This window comes from Larimichthys crocea, chromosome XVII (assembly GCF_000972845.2).
Source record: "Larimichthys crocea isolate SSNF chromosome XVII, L_crocea_2.0, whole genome shotgun sequence".
NCBI classification, from domain to species: Eukaryota; Metazoa; Chordata; class Actinopteri; family Sciaenidae; genus Larimichthys; species Larimichthys crocea.
The window spans coordinates 18075512-18091559 of record NC_040027.1 but is presented as its reverse complement, the minus strand read 5'-3'; the positions used below and the strand labels follow the sequence as shown (position 1 = coordinate 18091559).

At 39.7% G+C, this 16048-nt stretch overlaps 2 protein-coding genes across 3 annotated transcripts; both read right to left on the bottom strand.

Annotated features, from left to right (window-relative positions):
- Nucleotides 1-147: 147 nt before the first annotated feature.
- fpgt (fucose-1-phosphate guanylyltransferase) lies at nt 148-3989 on the bottom strand. The gene is given in 6 exon segments (XM_027290615.1): nt 148-2064; nt 3327-3419; nt 3575-3601; nt 3604-3651; nt 3654-3735; nt 3804-3989. Coding segments are annotated over 6 exon segments (1734 nt in total). The 5' UTR covers nt 3882-3989; the 3' UTR covers nt 148-658.
- Nucleotides 3990-6776: 2787 nt separating this feature from the next.
- On the bottom strand, nt 6777-14792 carry acot11b (acyl-CoA thioesterase 11b). Of its 2 annotated transcripts, none has more exons than XM_010730206.3 (16): nt 14524-14779; nt 13190-13388; nt 12387-12456; nt 12076-12136; nt 11883-11984; nt 11665-11800; nt 11402-11555; nt 10776-10895; nt 10455-10593; nt 10239-10294; nt 9529-9595; nt 9344-9427; nt 8857-8990; nt 8122-8253; nt 7805-7931; nt 6777-7657 (listed from the first exon to the last, which is right to left on the bottom strand). In XM_010730206.3, the coding sequence occupies exons 2-16, from the start codon at nt 13377-13379 to the stop codon at nt 7499-7501; spliced, it is 1731 nt and encodes a 576-aa protein (XP_010728508.2). In that variant the 5' UTR covers nt 13380-13388; nt 14524-14779; the 3' UTR covers nt 6777-7498. The 2 variants fall into 2 exon arrangements, with proteins under 2 accessions (XP_010728508.2, XP_027146422.1); XM_027290621.1 differs by having other exon boundaries at nt 7564-7657; nt 7762-7931; nt 14524-14792.
- Nucleotides 14793-16048: the final 1256 nt, after the last annotated feature.

The window sequence follows — 16048 nt, the reverse complement described above, 5'->3', positions numbered from 1 at the left end:
TACCTCTATTAGATGCTGCCATATTAATCACTTATCGTCATGAGCCAAGAAATTACCGAAAGCAGAGCACTACTTAAATGCCAACACAGTGTGATGTGGATGAGGTAATAAGTAAAAATTATTCTAAAAAGACACCAGGAAGTTATATTTTCATAAAAACTTTAATGAATAATAAAAAAAAGAATCATGTAAGGTGAGGATGAATGTCATGAAAGGTGATACCACACAGAAATCAGATGACAAAATCCATATCAGATCTGCTGACAAACGCTCACAGTCCTGAGAAATCATTTACTTATCGAATGAGCATAGAACAGGTTAATGATTTACAGATCACACTTAAATTGACAAGATAAATCTTTTCACATAATCTCAATCACTGGTTTTCAAAAGAAACCCCACAAAATGCCCTCTTTGGTAGATATAAGTGCCAGCTTTGCCATTTTAGTGGAGAAAACGCAATGCAGCGGCATGTAGACTGCCCTACATGCTAGAAAATTAGTTGGCCTCTGATAGTTAAATAGATTAAATAGTTAAATATAATATGACCAGGGACTGGAACCGTTTCATCATGTCTGCTGCACCACATACAGCTGTTTATTTTTTTCAGCCCTGCCCCTCAAACAACCGCCACTGATCTCAGATACGAACAGTAACTTCAATTCTTCGATTTCCTCTGTGTGATGTCTTCATAAAGTCCCTTCCTGTACTTCATCATCTCTTCCAGGTTCTTACACTGTAAGGACTCTTGCATGGACATCAGATTTGTGTCTTCGGGGAATGTAAATGCAGAGCCACTCAGGACCGCCTGCAGCATCTCCAGAGACATTGAGAACGAGCTTTGCGGATCAGGGCAAACTGGAAACAAACAAGCCTTCCACAAACTACAGCTGGACGCATCGCCAGAGAACCTCAGGACTTCATTTTTTATCCCCCAGTGGGATAAACACTCAGCCAGGCTAAAACCAAACAACCTCAGCTCTTCCATATACGCAGGGGCTTCCACGGTGTGCTTCAGGTCGTCATTAATCCCAAACACGACAGTTACAAACCTGCTTTGGTGCTTGTGATTCACACACAGTGTATGCATGAAGACTCCATCAGGCACTGAGAGACCTGCACTGACCCGGCAGCTGCTCACGATGGAGCCCCTACCTATGCAAACTCCTGCGCCCAATCTGGAGTACTCCACCACTGATCCAGCACCAACAGAGCAAATGGGATCCAGGACGCTGTACATAATGCAGCATCCTGAGGAGTTTTCAATCATATGTACGCTGAAGGCAGATGACAGGAGACCCAGCTCGCCCCTTAGCGCCACATCCTCGGTGAGGTGAAAGAGGTACTCTGACGTGGTTCCGATGTGATAAAACTTAGAGTTGTTCAGGAGAATGACATTTAGAGGAGTCCCTTTTAAAAGACGGAAGATCTTTTGCCGGATTCCCACCAGGCTGCTTTCCTCTTTGGTGACATTTGCGGTGTTGCTGGTGTAATCTATCGTAGCTCTAGGGCCCAACGCTTGGAGAAAGTCTCCGTATGCGTCTATCTCACAGTCCAGTGGCCCCAACTCTTTCAGGAGATTCAGAAGAGACTTTGCAGTATCAAAGTCGACATAATAGGTGCTGTCTGTGTAGACAAACTCAGCATCAGTGAGAGAAAAACAACCGCTCTGTCTTTTACAGACAGCTCCGCTATCTCGCATCTTATCGATGCTCGGCTTGTGCAGAAAGCGCAGGCAGGAAATGTTCTCCATTTCCGAGTAAGTGGACTTTTCAGATGAATCCAATACAAACACCCCGTGGGTAGTCCCGATGGACAGGGTGGAGGGGTGTGCTAAAGCTGTGAAACCAGGTTTGTCGAACCTGATGCTTTCATCCTCTGCAATACTGTAGAGCTCTATGTCATCTGCACAGGTTACTAGTACACCGGGCTTCATCTGCAATGGGAAATCCACGTACATGGCCAGCTTGAGCTCCAGCATCTGGTAGAGGGGGTCACCCAGCGGCATGGCAGTGAAGATCTTCCCCAAGGCGCTGGCATTGGGCAAACGCTGACTGAATCCACCTAGAAGTATAAGTATAAGAAATGTTAATGTGGGAAACATCACACATTTTACCCCCTCACCTCCTTTAAAGACCAAAATGAAAATCAGATTTCTTTTGAAGTCCTAAATGTACGTCATCAGAATAACCTGGAGGATGCTATAATCACATAAGAATTAAGCTCATTTTAACTTCTCACATGTTTTGATCTCATCACAGAGCAGACCGACTGCAAAGCATTCATCTTCACAACATGTCACATAAATGAAAGAATGTAAATTTGCCTTTTGATGCATGAGATTAAAAAAATAAATGTGATTTTTTAATCTGTTAGGGATAATTAGATGATGATGATCGCCTGCTGGAGGTGGAAGGTAGGTTTACTTGAGTGTGTGTGCAGTTTTTGACCTTATCTTAAGACTCCATAGTGTTGCCATATTTTTTTTTTGTGAAACTAAATTAGCGGACATGGATGCAACATTAATGTTGTGATTTCACGTGTGAGTCAAGAAGTGGAGCCCCGTTGCAGAGATAAAGTTTAAAAGGCAGTCCATAACATCATGTTTGAGTATAGTTGCTTAGTGTACTAGGGCAGTAATACTGTCCAGTAGCTTTAACAATTCATGGCTGTTAATGGATTTTCAATTACTTTTTACAGTACATAAGCATGTAACCCATCCATCTTCTCTCTTTCTGCAGTCCCTTATTTGTATGCAGCATGATATTAAATTTAATCAGCTTTGAACTGTGGACAGAAAAAGTTATTTAAAGACAGAATAGATACTTCACTAATCCCAAGAGAGGAAATTCTTTTTTCTTTTTTCACTCAGGCTTTTTCACGGATTTTACCGGAAATACAACCACACACACAAAGTGCTCATAGACATGGAAATGTGGGGAGATGGTGGAGTGATGGGCAGAGCTCAGGAGGTGAACTGGCTGATATCCAGCTACCACTCCATGCTCCATACTGTGGTCCGTGCTGGACTTGAACTGGACCATCCTCCGAGTTCCCGAGCCAAGTCCCTAAAGACTGAGCCACCTAGAGGTGTGTTGGAGCAGGAATCATCTAAAACATGCAGGGCAGTGGTCCCCGAGGACCAGGATTGAGAAACACTGATGCATTGAGCTTCATAACATTGTTGCCATTTTATCAACCGATTAATCATCAAAGTATTCAGTCAATATGAAACTAAAGAGTTGCAGCCCTACCAGCATGCACTAGAAGAAACGCATTTAAAAGAAATTTGCAATTAAATGTCTGAAAGCAACAAAAAAAACAACCTGCATGGATAAGGATGACTCTCAGACTGCCCAGAGCCTTCCCATAGATGTCATCCAGCTGCTGCAGCGCGTACAGAGTGGAGCCTCCATTCCCTTGAAAACACAAGCTCATATTAGTAATAATAATAATAATAATAATAATAATAATAATAATGATGATGATGATGATGATGATGATGATGATGATGATGATGATGATGATGATGATCCCCCTCTCAGCATCAAACAGGGGACAGTGACTCACTCACCTATTTTAGATCCAGGCGGATCTGAGAGACCTTGTAGTGTATTCCGAGGGGAAGCTCCTTCCTGTCAACTTTCTCCTGATCTGCAGCTCATACGCTTCCCTCTGGCTCTCATCCACAGCGGTCACAGCCACCACGTCCCAGAACTCCGCGGCTGCCGCTCTCTGTCTGCAGGAAGCAAAGCAGCCTGTAACACCTCCATGGACAGTCACTCACTGGATCAGATATAAACCTCACCTCTCAGGCTGTTAAATCTCCTCAGCTTCTCTCTGGTCGCAGTTTGTAACTTTGTGTTATATTCCTGACTCATGCTGTCGCTTCTGACACCGTCTGTAGTTTTTATGCAGACCTCTTTACTTCCGCGTGCCGTCACGTGGTTACGCACGGTGGAGGAGTGTGCGTAGACCAGCACGTGCTGACCGACCTGCAGAGACAAAGTCCTGTGGGTGGATCCACACTAAATAAAGTAATAGAAAAAAGTAAAAAGAAATTAACAATAATTCAACTAGTTTGTTTTTTTAATAATTATTATTCCTATACAGTAATATTTCTAATAATTTTATCAGATATAAAGTAGACTAAACAGACTTAAACAGACATTTTGCTTATGAGAGCTGTAGGAATATATATATATATATGTAATTATGGATGTTAAAGTGGACGCCTTTGACCATATCATATCAGAATCAGAATCAGAAATACTTTAATTAATTGTTTTTGTTACAGCAGCTCCCAAACGATAAGTGAGATAGTAAGTGATAGCAAGAAAACAAAACTTTAACAGTATACACCTATCCGATATCCTATTTTAACACTATATACACATGTATAAATAACAGTTAAATAAAACCAGTAACAGTAAAATAAAAACTAAGTAACAGTGGACTATGCAATATGTAAATCTAAAACCTTATAAAGAACTTAGTCTTTGAGACACTGAGAATACAGAGAATACACTGATTGTGCCGTATGCATGCATGAGAAAATTGCACTTATGTATTGCACAAGCCAGTTCAATAGCTACTGGACTTGACTTATATTATAATATTTTGAGGGAGGAGTTGTAGAGACTGATGCTCTTCTTGTGTCTCTCTGTGGAGCATCTTGATACCAGCAGTCTCTGACTGAAGGTGCTCCTGAGTCTGTCCAGCACTTCATGGAGTGGGTGGGAGTCTGTTAATCCTGTTGGCTTCAGCTACTTTTAAACCGTATAATAGTGATTCAGGATGAAGTCCATTTTGAGGGGTGGATATGTTGTTCCTTCTTTTTGTTTATTGCAATTTATGCTTTGTCTGTTACTTATTGATTTAGGTTTCTGTTATTTTAATTTTTGTGTGTGGCATTGGGGTGGTGCAGTAGTTAGCACTCTCTCTCCATCCGGAGCCTTTCCGTGTGGAGTTTCCATGTTCTCATGTGTCTGTATGAGCTCTTTTCAGACACACTGGCTTCCTCCTACAGTCCAGTGACATGCAGGTTAATAGGTTAATTGAACTGATCACTCTAATATTGGTGCAAATGTGACAGTGAATGCTTGTTTGTCTCTATGCGATGATGTGATGAACTGGCAACTTGTCCAAGTTGTACCGTGCTGTATTTATATATTTTTTTATTTTATCTGATTTATGGTGTAATGATATTTTCTGTCAATTTAATCTCCCCACATTATGATCTAAAGAGCCCTCTCCACACTGTCAGGATATATAAATATTCAGGGCAAATACCACATCCTGTTTAATGTGATTAAAATGCTCTGCACTGCTGCACCAGTGTTTTCACTTTACTGAATGATTAGAGGTTGAAAATGTGCAGAGCTATGCTGGGAGTCATGTGAGGTCACCACACTACATATATCAGGAAGAATAGCAGGCACAATAAGTGAAAACACCTGTGTGGGTTTACAGTGGTTATAGGGATTTTAATGGAGAGCATGGATATTCATTCTTGAGCTTTGAGTTTGTTTTAAGATTTTTTTTCTTTTTCTTGATGTAATCTATTTATTTTTTAAATCTAATTTAGCTTTTTGTTCTTGTGTAATTCAGATATATTGAGCTAAAACTCCACCTCAGGTCATAAAACCCCACAGATTCCCAGGCTTAATTCCCAAGCTATGGCTATGTGAACTTCACGAATATTAATGTTGTTTTTTGTGGTTTACCTCTGAGTTTGAAGATACCTGATCTTACCTCACAAACATCCTGACATAAAAAAAAAAAAATCTTGTCAGGTCAGCAAGAAAGTCAAATAAATAATTTATATTTCTGACTGTGACTAATCGTCTGCTGTATACATCAGCTTATCCACTGATGAAGGAGCACTTTAAGCCCTGAATTTACAATGTAAAAATCAATGATGAAAGATTTATTGAACAGAAATAACTGAGCATCTTTTTTTTTTTTTTTTTTAAAGGAGCAAACTGCCATCGTTCACGTCACCATAGCAACAGATGCTCAACTACATGCATGTTCATTTGCATGACATTAAACTGCATGTTGTTACAAAAAGTATTTTTTTTCCATGACATTAAACTGCATGTTGTTACAAAAAGTATTTTTTTTCCCCACACAAACCTTAAAACTGGTGCTGAAAAAAACAATTAAATTTAAAAATTATATGACAATATGTAGAAATGTCTAGGGATTGCTTGGCTGCCAAAAAAAAAACCCTCTGACATCTCAGTGGCGCTAATAAGGAAAGTTAAAAACACTTTTAGGCAAAATTACAGACAGTTGAGGAGCAAGCTGGGTCAAAAAAGCAAGTCAGATAATGTTAATAATTGAGGATATATTAAACTTTTAAGAGCCTGTTTCTTCCATATTAACTGGACATGAACATGATTTTTCATTGTAATCAGCCTTGGGTTTTAGGGATAGCAAGAGCATGGCTGCGAGCATCAAGCTGCAGGGCAAGATTCATAATGCATTAAGCAGTGTTAGCAAAACAGGATGATCATGGAGCAAACAATACCTGGAAAGCAAGCAGAGCTAACAACTCCTTTTAACCTCCAGTCTGAGGCAGCCGGCAAGCAGAGGCTTGATTCACTTCCAACGTACTTCTCTGCAGTGCACCTATCACAACACTAAAGTCACAAGTTACTGTGGGGTACAATTGCAAGCTGTGTTTTTCTTTGTTGTTTCCTCATAAGAAACAGTTAAGGAATCTCAGGAATGCTGGGTGAGGGAGGTGAACACCAACACTACAGCTAAAATGAGCATAATCCACTGGTCTGTTGTGTTTATTGTTTCAATCGAGAAAGCAGCTTGTCATGTAAGAAACTCGGCATTGAATGTCAACATGTTATACAATCAGTGCAAAAGTTGTCCTCTAAAATATATACATATTGGCTTACTTACATTTTAGGTCTTAATCAAATAAAAACTTCATTTAGGAGGTAAAAAATATCAAAAGAGGCTGATTCAAACATCTCAGCTTAGACTTTTTCTATCCTCATCTTAGTTTCTGTACAGACTGGCATTAAAGAGATGGCTGTCTAAAGATTGTGTTAAATACTTAAACTTAAGTACCAAAATTCATCGACCTATAAATTAGTATAGCACAGAAAGTTTTCTATAATACAGCTTAAGGGGCTTAAAATACAAGAGACTCGGAGACATTGTGCAGTCTTGCTTCATACCTATAATACTGCTGAAAACGAGTTCAGTAAACTATACAGTCTATTTATTTAAAGAGGATTTCTCTCATTTTCAAATGGGACAAAGTCACACAGTAAGAACTCAGACTTTGAAAAAAAACCAACTATAAAACCATTGCACAGACGTCAGTAATCTCATAATCGGACACTTGCATCCAACTATGGCTTCTTCAACAGCACAGCACCTCCACAACAGAGGTGAAATGAGATGAAGTCACAGAGGTTATCGTCATCCCTCCTTCCTCCTTCTGTAGGGAGACCATGGCGGCAGTGTTGTGTCACAGTGCAGAAGGTGGCAGAGCAGCCAGGCTGTCTTTGTTGGTCTCCAGGAAGTGGCTACAGGCAGAAAAGGCACTGTAAAAGCTGGAGGATAGGCCAGCGATATCTGTGGAGATGTAGGGGAGGACACCCGGTGTAGCCTGGTTGTAGTAGGTGATCTGAAAACAAAACACATCAGGTCAGATGTGATGCATTAAACTACTGTATCTTTGAATTAAACAGTAGTTTTGCAAGGGGGAAGTGTTATATTGTGCTAAAGTGCCTAGAGTGCCTGCTGAACTTCATGCCCTTCTCATTTGGCCAACCTTGGTGACAGTACTGGACTCTTCCCAGATTGTAAAGCCAGCACAGAGCACCTCTCCCCTGGTGTAGTCCTCAGTGGGAGGGTGAGTGGGTAAAGTGACAGAGCGCAGAGCGATCAGATATGGGTCCCTGAGAGGGACAAAAGAGGATAAGCATCATGAGACTTTATGAAAGAGCAAGCGGCAGGCAGTAATGCAATAACCTAACTGCTTGCATAAAATATATATATATAAATATAATATGAGATGGGATAGGAAATCAAGAAAAAAGATGTGAAATGACATGAGCGAAGTGTTTATTATGTAATATGTCACAACACCTGGAGTCACATGGCTTCCTCCGAGATGCCAGCAAGATAAAGTCCTTGCCTTTGCCCCCTTTACTGACAGACGGGGTAGCTACGCGATAAAGGGTGTCTTCCTCATCCGCTTGGTTGATCATCTCACACTCCCTGCAGTGGTCACAGAGCAATGAGCATGTGATAACATACAGATCTTAAAGAAGAATTAAAATCAGCTTTACGTTTCGCACTGTTGTCACTATCAATTAAGACAAATAACTAATTCCAGGGATTTATCCTGTTGTCCACAAATCAAATGAAAGGACCAGACAATTCATTCATCTTGTTTTTCTGTGCCATAGACCTCCATTATAGGTGAGCAACGCGCCACACAGCTGACACGACATGTTGCTTCATTCCCATGAATGAGGGAACTGTCGTTTATTTTGAGTCCATCCCACACACGCCTTCCTGCTGCTGTAAATAAATCCAGAGCTGTAAATAGTCCTCTAAAAACATGCTTTTTACCCCATTTGCTAAAATTAAAATTGTATGTTTAGGACCCATTTTTACACACACAACAACAGGGTCTAGTGGCCACAGATGGTCAAATATTGAAAGACAGACGATGCCAATATGTTGTTTGCTGACAATAATAAATATATAGAATAACCTCTGTTATCCTTGAAGATTATTCTGCAGTCTAAATTGCTGAGCTCCAGATGATGCTTGAAGCAAAAAATAAATAAATATATGTATATATATATTACTGACTCATAGTGCTGGTCCCACTCCTTTCTCCTCCTCAGGTCTGACAGTAGGTGGAACGTCTGTTCTGCTGGTACACTGACGTGCATCTCCACCTTGAAGCACAGCATGTGGTTTTCCTCCAGCGTGTACAGCCTAACCTAAGAATGGAGCACATCCACGGAGAGGAGGTGTATGAACATGATTCATTCCAGTTATTTTAAAGCCCTGTCAAAACTGTCATGTTAATTGGTGGGTGCATGAGAGATTATAAATACGGTAATTATACATATTTTGAGGATGACTATCAGTCAGGTCATGTTCTCTAAAGCTCAAAGCTGACTTTTGGGGGGATGCTGGAGCAGAAGATTCTTGATTTAATGAAAGCAATGTGGGCCTACTTTAGGACAGCCACTATGTCCAAAATAATACAGGTATGAATGCATGGTGGATTCTCAACAGCTGCAACCATTTAACAAGCTATATCCTGAATGATAATATAAACAGTACTGACCTTGTTTTTCTCAGAAGTTAATACCCAGTTGTTTCTGGTATCCATTAGTTTCAGTGCTGATACATTATTGTAGCTCAGGTACATCTGAAAAACAAAAGGCCTGTCTGAACTCTTGAATGTGGTGGCTATATCTAATAAGCCTTGCTAAGCATGCATGCCTCTTATTTTGCCATATATTGCGATACCTGGTTACTTGGATCCCAGGGTACAGACAGAGGCACTTCAGTTTGCTTGCAGGAGATAATGTATTTCCTGTAAACACGTAGGGCACAGTGATTTACATTCAGGGACAAAAGAGAGATCTGAGAACCAGACCGGTGTGAACCTTTTTATTCTAGCAATGATCCAACTCATTTGGTTATCAAACAGTGGCATGAAGATTATACTGGAGGCCGGGTATTTTACAAGTGAACAATGAAGCGATTATGCTTGACAGACTCTGCACCAAAGTCTGCTCAGCTGTGATATGCTGCTCTGCCAAGTCATGTGATGCCACAGAATATTGTAAACAATGGATCCTCTAGAACAACACTGGACAAACCAAGCAATGATGACTTCCAGTGTTTTATACTGCGTCATTCACAATTGTGGATGTTTTTTGTTTTTTTTCCAACGCATCTGTTGGTTTTGTAATGGTTTGTGATGACTCATGTTGCATCAAATGGTGTACTAGATTCCTCTGTATCTGGCAAAAACCACTTTAGGCTCAAAACATACTTTTCCTAATGTCATAAATAATCATTTTTTAAAGGGAGCAGAGAACTATGTGGTAAAATCTTTAGGAGATAGAAATTATATGTTTACCATATGGACTTTGCACTGATCTGCAATAAATCACATCAGTCCTTGGACATATCTGTAGGCTGTACCTGATGATTTAAGAGGAGATACTAACCTGTCAAGGCGAATCTTCTTTCTGGCAACAGCTTCTTGATAACGTCTTTTTCCATCCTGTAAAACATGAGAAAACCTAAAGCTGAAATCCTCACAAAAGGATTCTCTTTTTGTGAACTTGGTAAATGGAAATGTCCTTTGTCCCTTTGGCTCTACGGTATACTTTACTGTACATTATGAGCTCTCAAGGCAATTACAGCACACTTTGAAAACTCACCACAGGCTCAGGTCGTATCCGTGGCAGCGTACTTGGTTTCCTGTCACTGTCCAGCACCTCAAAGGTCATAAAAGCACTATTTATATGGCGCAGAGGTTCTCCACCCTGGTAGGCCTCAGCACACACGCCCACCTCCATGCTAGAGCACACCATGTATGCAGGCACACAAGGTTTACAGAAGATATGCATTCACACAGAGGAATAATATAAACACACTTAAGACTGTCAATGTTACAGAGATACATTTCAAACATTTATTAGATGAGCTGAGAGTTATTTGTTGTTTGTGTGGTAAGAATTGGTAATTGTATGCAGTCTCACCTGTGCTTGAAGGCATTGTTAACAATGGCCTTCAACACCAGTCGGTCACCAATGTGAGACGGGCCGCGGAAATGGAACATGTCTATGCTCCTCAAGGTTGGGTGAGCGTTACACAAGCGACTAAATCCGAGACAAAGAGAAAAAAAGAACAAGGTGTTTGTAGATTGTCTTGTTTTCTGGTGTTTTGTCATTACAGGTAGCTCGTTAACAAAGTAGAATTTGTTAGGAATTAGTAGAAATTCACTCATTTTCTTTCCAAGAGTTATAAGAAGATTGATGCCACAGGTAACAAAGCCCACCAGCAATCATCATGTTTCATGTCCTTTGTTTAATCCATACAAATACTGAAGTGGCATAAAGACAGAGGTTTTATGGAGGGTTTCATGTGGGACTATTTCTTGGCAGGGTGCAGTGACTTCAGACAATGTTTAATGGTTTACTGGCAACCTCACAGAGAAGACAAGACTCCACAAAGTTACTGCATATATAGTAGTCCAGCACATATAACTTGTTGATATTAAGGGTTTGTGAGTTTTGGAAGTGATAGTAGAACTCTTTTCCTGTTTCCAGTATTTATGCAAAGCTAAGCTAACCAACTGCTGGCTGTAACATCATATGATGCATACCTTGCTGCAATTGTGGCCACATTTTCCATCCAGGCCATGATTTGACCCCCAAAGGTGCTGACTTGGTGGTTGGCATGTGGTGGTAGCACCAGCTCTACACTCTCCACTCGTGTCCGCTCGGCTGGCACAGCGTCCTGATACTCCCGGCATTCACCTGGGGAGAGTGCAAAAAAAAAACAAGGAGCTTGAATCAATCAGATTTCAAATGGTACTGCCACCAGGCCAAATGCTGTGTTATAAAGCCCTTAGTCTACTGCCTGTACCCAGCTGAGCTGTGCTGCTGCTCAGTAGGTCCGTAATGATCTCAGCATGGATGAGCCTCATCCTCCTTCGCTCTGCTGCCAGGCTATACTCCATCTGCTCCATTTGTGTGTGAGGAATCACCTGCTTGAGTTGTACCTGTGCACACACACACCAAACGTTGTTGAACCAGCTCTCGTAAAAATGGTTTTGTTTACATAATTTGGTTATTGTCCCTTACCTTTCCAGCTTCAGTTCGTCTGGCCACAAAGGTAGCAAAGGCATGGCAAACCTTCCACTGCTTAGCAGTGTAAAGGTCCTCACAAGTCACCAATATACCCACCTGAAAGGAACAAAATCACCACATTTATTTCATTAATTATGAAATTAAATCAATGTTTGTGATGCTGAAATAAAAAACAATGTCCACCAACCTCCATACTGGACGTGAAGGCTCTGTTGACCTTTGCTATGATGTTGACTACCTTTCCCACCCTGGAGTAAACAGACACACAGATGCTTCTCTTTACTATCAACATGGAGCAGTGATGATAGTTTCAACACAACCTGAATGTCTACTTTCATAATTTTATCATCAATGTCCACCTTCCTCTGCTTGTAACTGGAAAGTAATGGTAACCGACATAATTTAGCATCTAGTATTATGTGAATGTGTTATTTTATTATAGTCTCTACTGCTCTGTTTGAGATACACTGTGGTAGAGCAGCAATAAACTTAACTTACCCTATGGTGTGTTCAAAATGGATGTCATCCACAGATGCAGTGATACAGGAACAACCTGCATGTCTCTCAGCTGAGAGAGGAGAGAGTACACAAATATTTAACTAGTGCGGCACAATGTCACAAAGCATATGCAAATAAGGGAGCGTGAAAGCTTATGAGTTGTAAATATATGCATCTATAAAGGCATACAGAAATAATCTATCACACAGACAGACTTCAGACCCTCATTTAATTGGTTTACACAGCACCAGAATATATTAAACGTATAAGGGTAGTGCTTCCAGGAGACAATATACATTTGTCAAATATCACAGATTTTTCCATTTGTGCTGCGGTAGCTATCTCTTTTATTTATATATTTATTTATTTTTTGATTAATTAAGAAACGTTGCAAATAAATGGGCAGGCTGTAATGTTCTACTGCAGTAATGGACTTTTAGATAAGTGCCTTGAATTTTAAGGTATTTTTTTATGCTAGAGTAACCAAAAACTGCCATCCTTGTGAAGGTTGATTATTTATTCCTTGAACAGCGTCTCAGAAAATCCGACTATAATTTGATATATGTGAAGAAAATATAACATTTCACGTAATGCGTTTGAAGATTTTATCCATTATCCTGCTTCCTACTCGAACACTCCGATAAGAGTTGCAGATAAGCATGTTCAGGGCTTTATGGTCTCTTATATAATTATATCACGAGTTACATGCTGTGATGTAAGAAAAGAGTTTAAAAGTAACCATTTCACTTTTTATTAAATGTGCATATATTGTATGAATTGAGAGGTCTTGAATGTTTTCCTACCAGACAAGCAGGCCGTGGAGTCCATCCACTTCAGCAGCTGTCCGACGCTCAGCTCTCCACAGTGGTTGGCATGGCATGGCAGCACGATCTGACTCATCTTGACCTCAGTAGGGTTTCTGTACCCTTCCTCACTCTCCTCAGTGAACAGAGGGTCCTGCACGGTATCTCCATGATTCCCCTCTGACGTCATAACTCAAAACTACACAGACAAGAAACATAGAAAAATGTGTTACAGCAGAGATAAGACACTCTGCACTAATTTGGACTCACGTGGTGACAGAAAAACATTATTATAACCACTACAACCTCTGATCCACGTCTAAATAATATGGTTAACATCATCAAAATGTAAAACATATGACTGGAACCTGCCACTTTATACATCTAAAGCTACATTATCATTTGTGTGCAGTCAAATATGTAGTAAGGTGAGTTGTGAAGGGAGTAAAACAGGGATCAAGCTGGGACATGACCTGATGTAGAAACATTCAGCCATTTAGAACCATTCATGTCATTTTTAAACTTTGGTTCCCTAAAACATAATATGAACTTTCCAAAACTACTATTTCTCCATGAGCCGCAACGATATATAGTTGATAAAATATTGTTTGGGATTCATTCAGGCCCACTTTCATCTGACACATCCGTTTTGGGGGGTTAAGTGGTCTGCAGTGCAGCTGTTTACACCCACATCTCAACAGTAACTTAAGTGTTGAGTCAGAAGCACCACTATCAAAACACAGACAGTTGTAATGTTAACATACCTAGATGTTGTTCACTTCTAAATGTGAATGCGTGGAGTGTGCTGCAACCTAAGACGCTTTAAATAATCTGTTTGAGGAGTTGCTCAACATTTCTTGCCTCAGTGAAGGATCAGGAAAAACCTGACGGGCCTATTTTTTGTAAATATGCATTCTCGACTATCAATGAATGCAATTTTACACACCATCTTTTTTTTTATTATTATTATTGCAGGCTGAGACATGTTTTTAATCAAGCTGGAATAAAAAAAATAAAAAAAATCAAGGCACACACAAACTATTTAAAGGCATGGAAACTATTTGTTTTGGGATACAAGTGTTTGCTCATAACTTCTGCTCCACTGGGGCTCAGTGGTCACCTGTCTTTCCTGTTATCAATGACAGGCAGCTGCAGTGACCTTTACATATGACTTCAAGAGAAATGAGACATTCAACATGAACTTCTGCTGCAAAGGAATAAGAACATATGAGGAAGTGAAGCCTGACATTAATTCTGCAATTTTAAAAAACAAAAAACAAGTCGTCACCAGTAAACAAGTCACACTGTAAGCAAACAAAAATAAAATGGCTTACCTAATTTAAAAAGTTACAGCTGATGGTGAAGTCCAGTGAGCGTCTGCTACAAACCGTGAACACCGGCTGAGAGACTGCAGCCTGTAACCGGGACCGGGGCTTCACCCATTTCTCTACACACAACACAACAACTTATCAAACACATGCATGCACACACACGCCATGGATTTACTAAATAGTTTCGCCACTGGAGGGAGAGAGAGAGAGAGAGAGAGAAGGGGGGAGAGAGAGAGACTATCTCCTGTCGTGGTTACAGTTACGTCCACATTTTTAAGGTGGAACAGCTTGACCTCATATTGAGGAGGCTGCTTAAAGGCGACAGGTCCGTACACTTGTTCAACTAAAACAAACTTGATAATGTGATAGAAAAGATAAAAATTATATACAGTATATATATTTAATATTGTGACAGACTGTGGCTGTTGAGTTGTGTTCAATTAAGGTGGGGTGGTGGCGTTGTTAGAGGCTGTGAAGCCTGTCAATCATCGTAGTTGCCATGGCACTGAGGGGCGCAGAGGAGCCACCTGTGATTGGCGGAGAGCCGGTGGGGGGGCTAATGTGTGTTAACGTTGTGCCTGTTTTACTTGCTTGTTTTATTGTTTTGGCTACGGCCCACAGTGTTCCAGATTAGAAAACAATATCTTGCATACTCAAACAACCTTTAAAATGTAAATTGACACAGCTTAGGAACACACTTATCTACTCTTTCACATTATATTTATAACATTTTTTTATTTGCTATGTATTTGAAGGCATGTTGACTTACTAATAAGGTAAAACAAGGTTTTTTTTAGCTCACATTAATTAGTTAATGCACTTAAAAGCCAATAAAATATGGAAATATAGCTCCCTGTTTGTAGGTTATCAGAAAAATATCCAATAAGATAAACATTTCGAGTTGTTTTGTATTTAGAAAGTGGCTTTAAATAAATAATTGGTTTAATTGGCTGTTTAAAAACCGGAAAAGCTTCTCAAAGCACCAAATTTTGTCTTATATTAGATATATTACTTAGATTATTAAAAATAATTTGCCATGAATCAATTTGTTTTATTTTAAAATATATATATTTTTTAAAAGGCAGTTGTTAATCTACACTGTCATATCAAATTAAATCAAATCAAGTTTATTTGTCTAGCCCTTTACAATAGCCAGATGGTACCCAAAGTGCTTTACAACAAAGCCATAGAAACAAAAACATAACAGGTACAAAGATGAGAAGAAGAAGAAGAAGAAGAAGAAGAAGAAGAAGAAGAAGATATACTTTATTAATCCCTCAATGGGGAAATTCTTTTTTCACTCTATTTTTTATTTACATGCATTTTAACCCGGACACACACACATATGCAGATAAATACAGTATATGTATGTATATATGTATATGTCCGAATCATTTGCAGAGAAACTATTAATTTCTTCATTAAATTACGCTCACTTGATATATAACAGCTATCAAAAACAGCAAAACTAAAAGCACCTAGATAAATAAACAAGTAAATAAATAAAAGGCATACCTTAAGGCGAGCG

Bases quoted from the DNA above. Each gene is read 5' to 3' on its own strand.
- acot11b (XM_010730206.3), bottom strand. From the start codon at position 13,379: ATGACGTCAGAGGGGAATCATGGAGATACCGTGCAGGACCCTCTGTTC. The intron at 9,428-9,528 runs GTATCGCAATAT...TTTGTTTTTCAG, and splicing joins CCTGGGATCCAAGTAACCAG to ATGTACCTGAGCTACAATAA. The intron at 7,658-7,804 runs GTTGGCCAAATG...TTTTGTTTTCAG, and splicing joins AGTCCAGTACTGTCACCAAG to ATCACCTACTACAACCAGGC.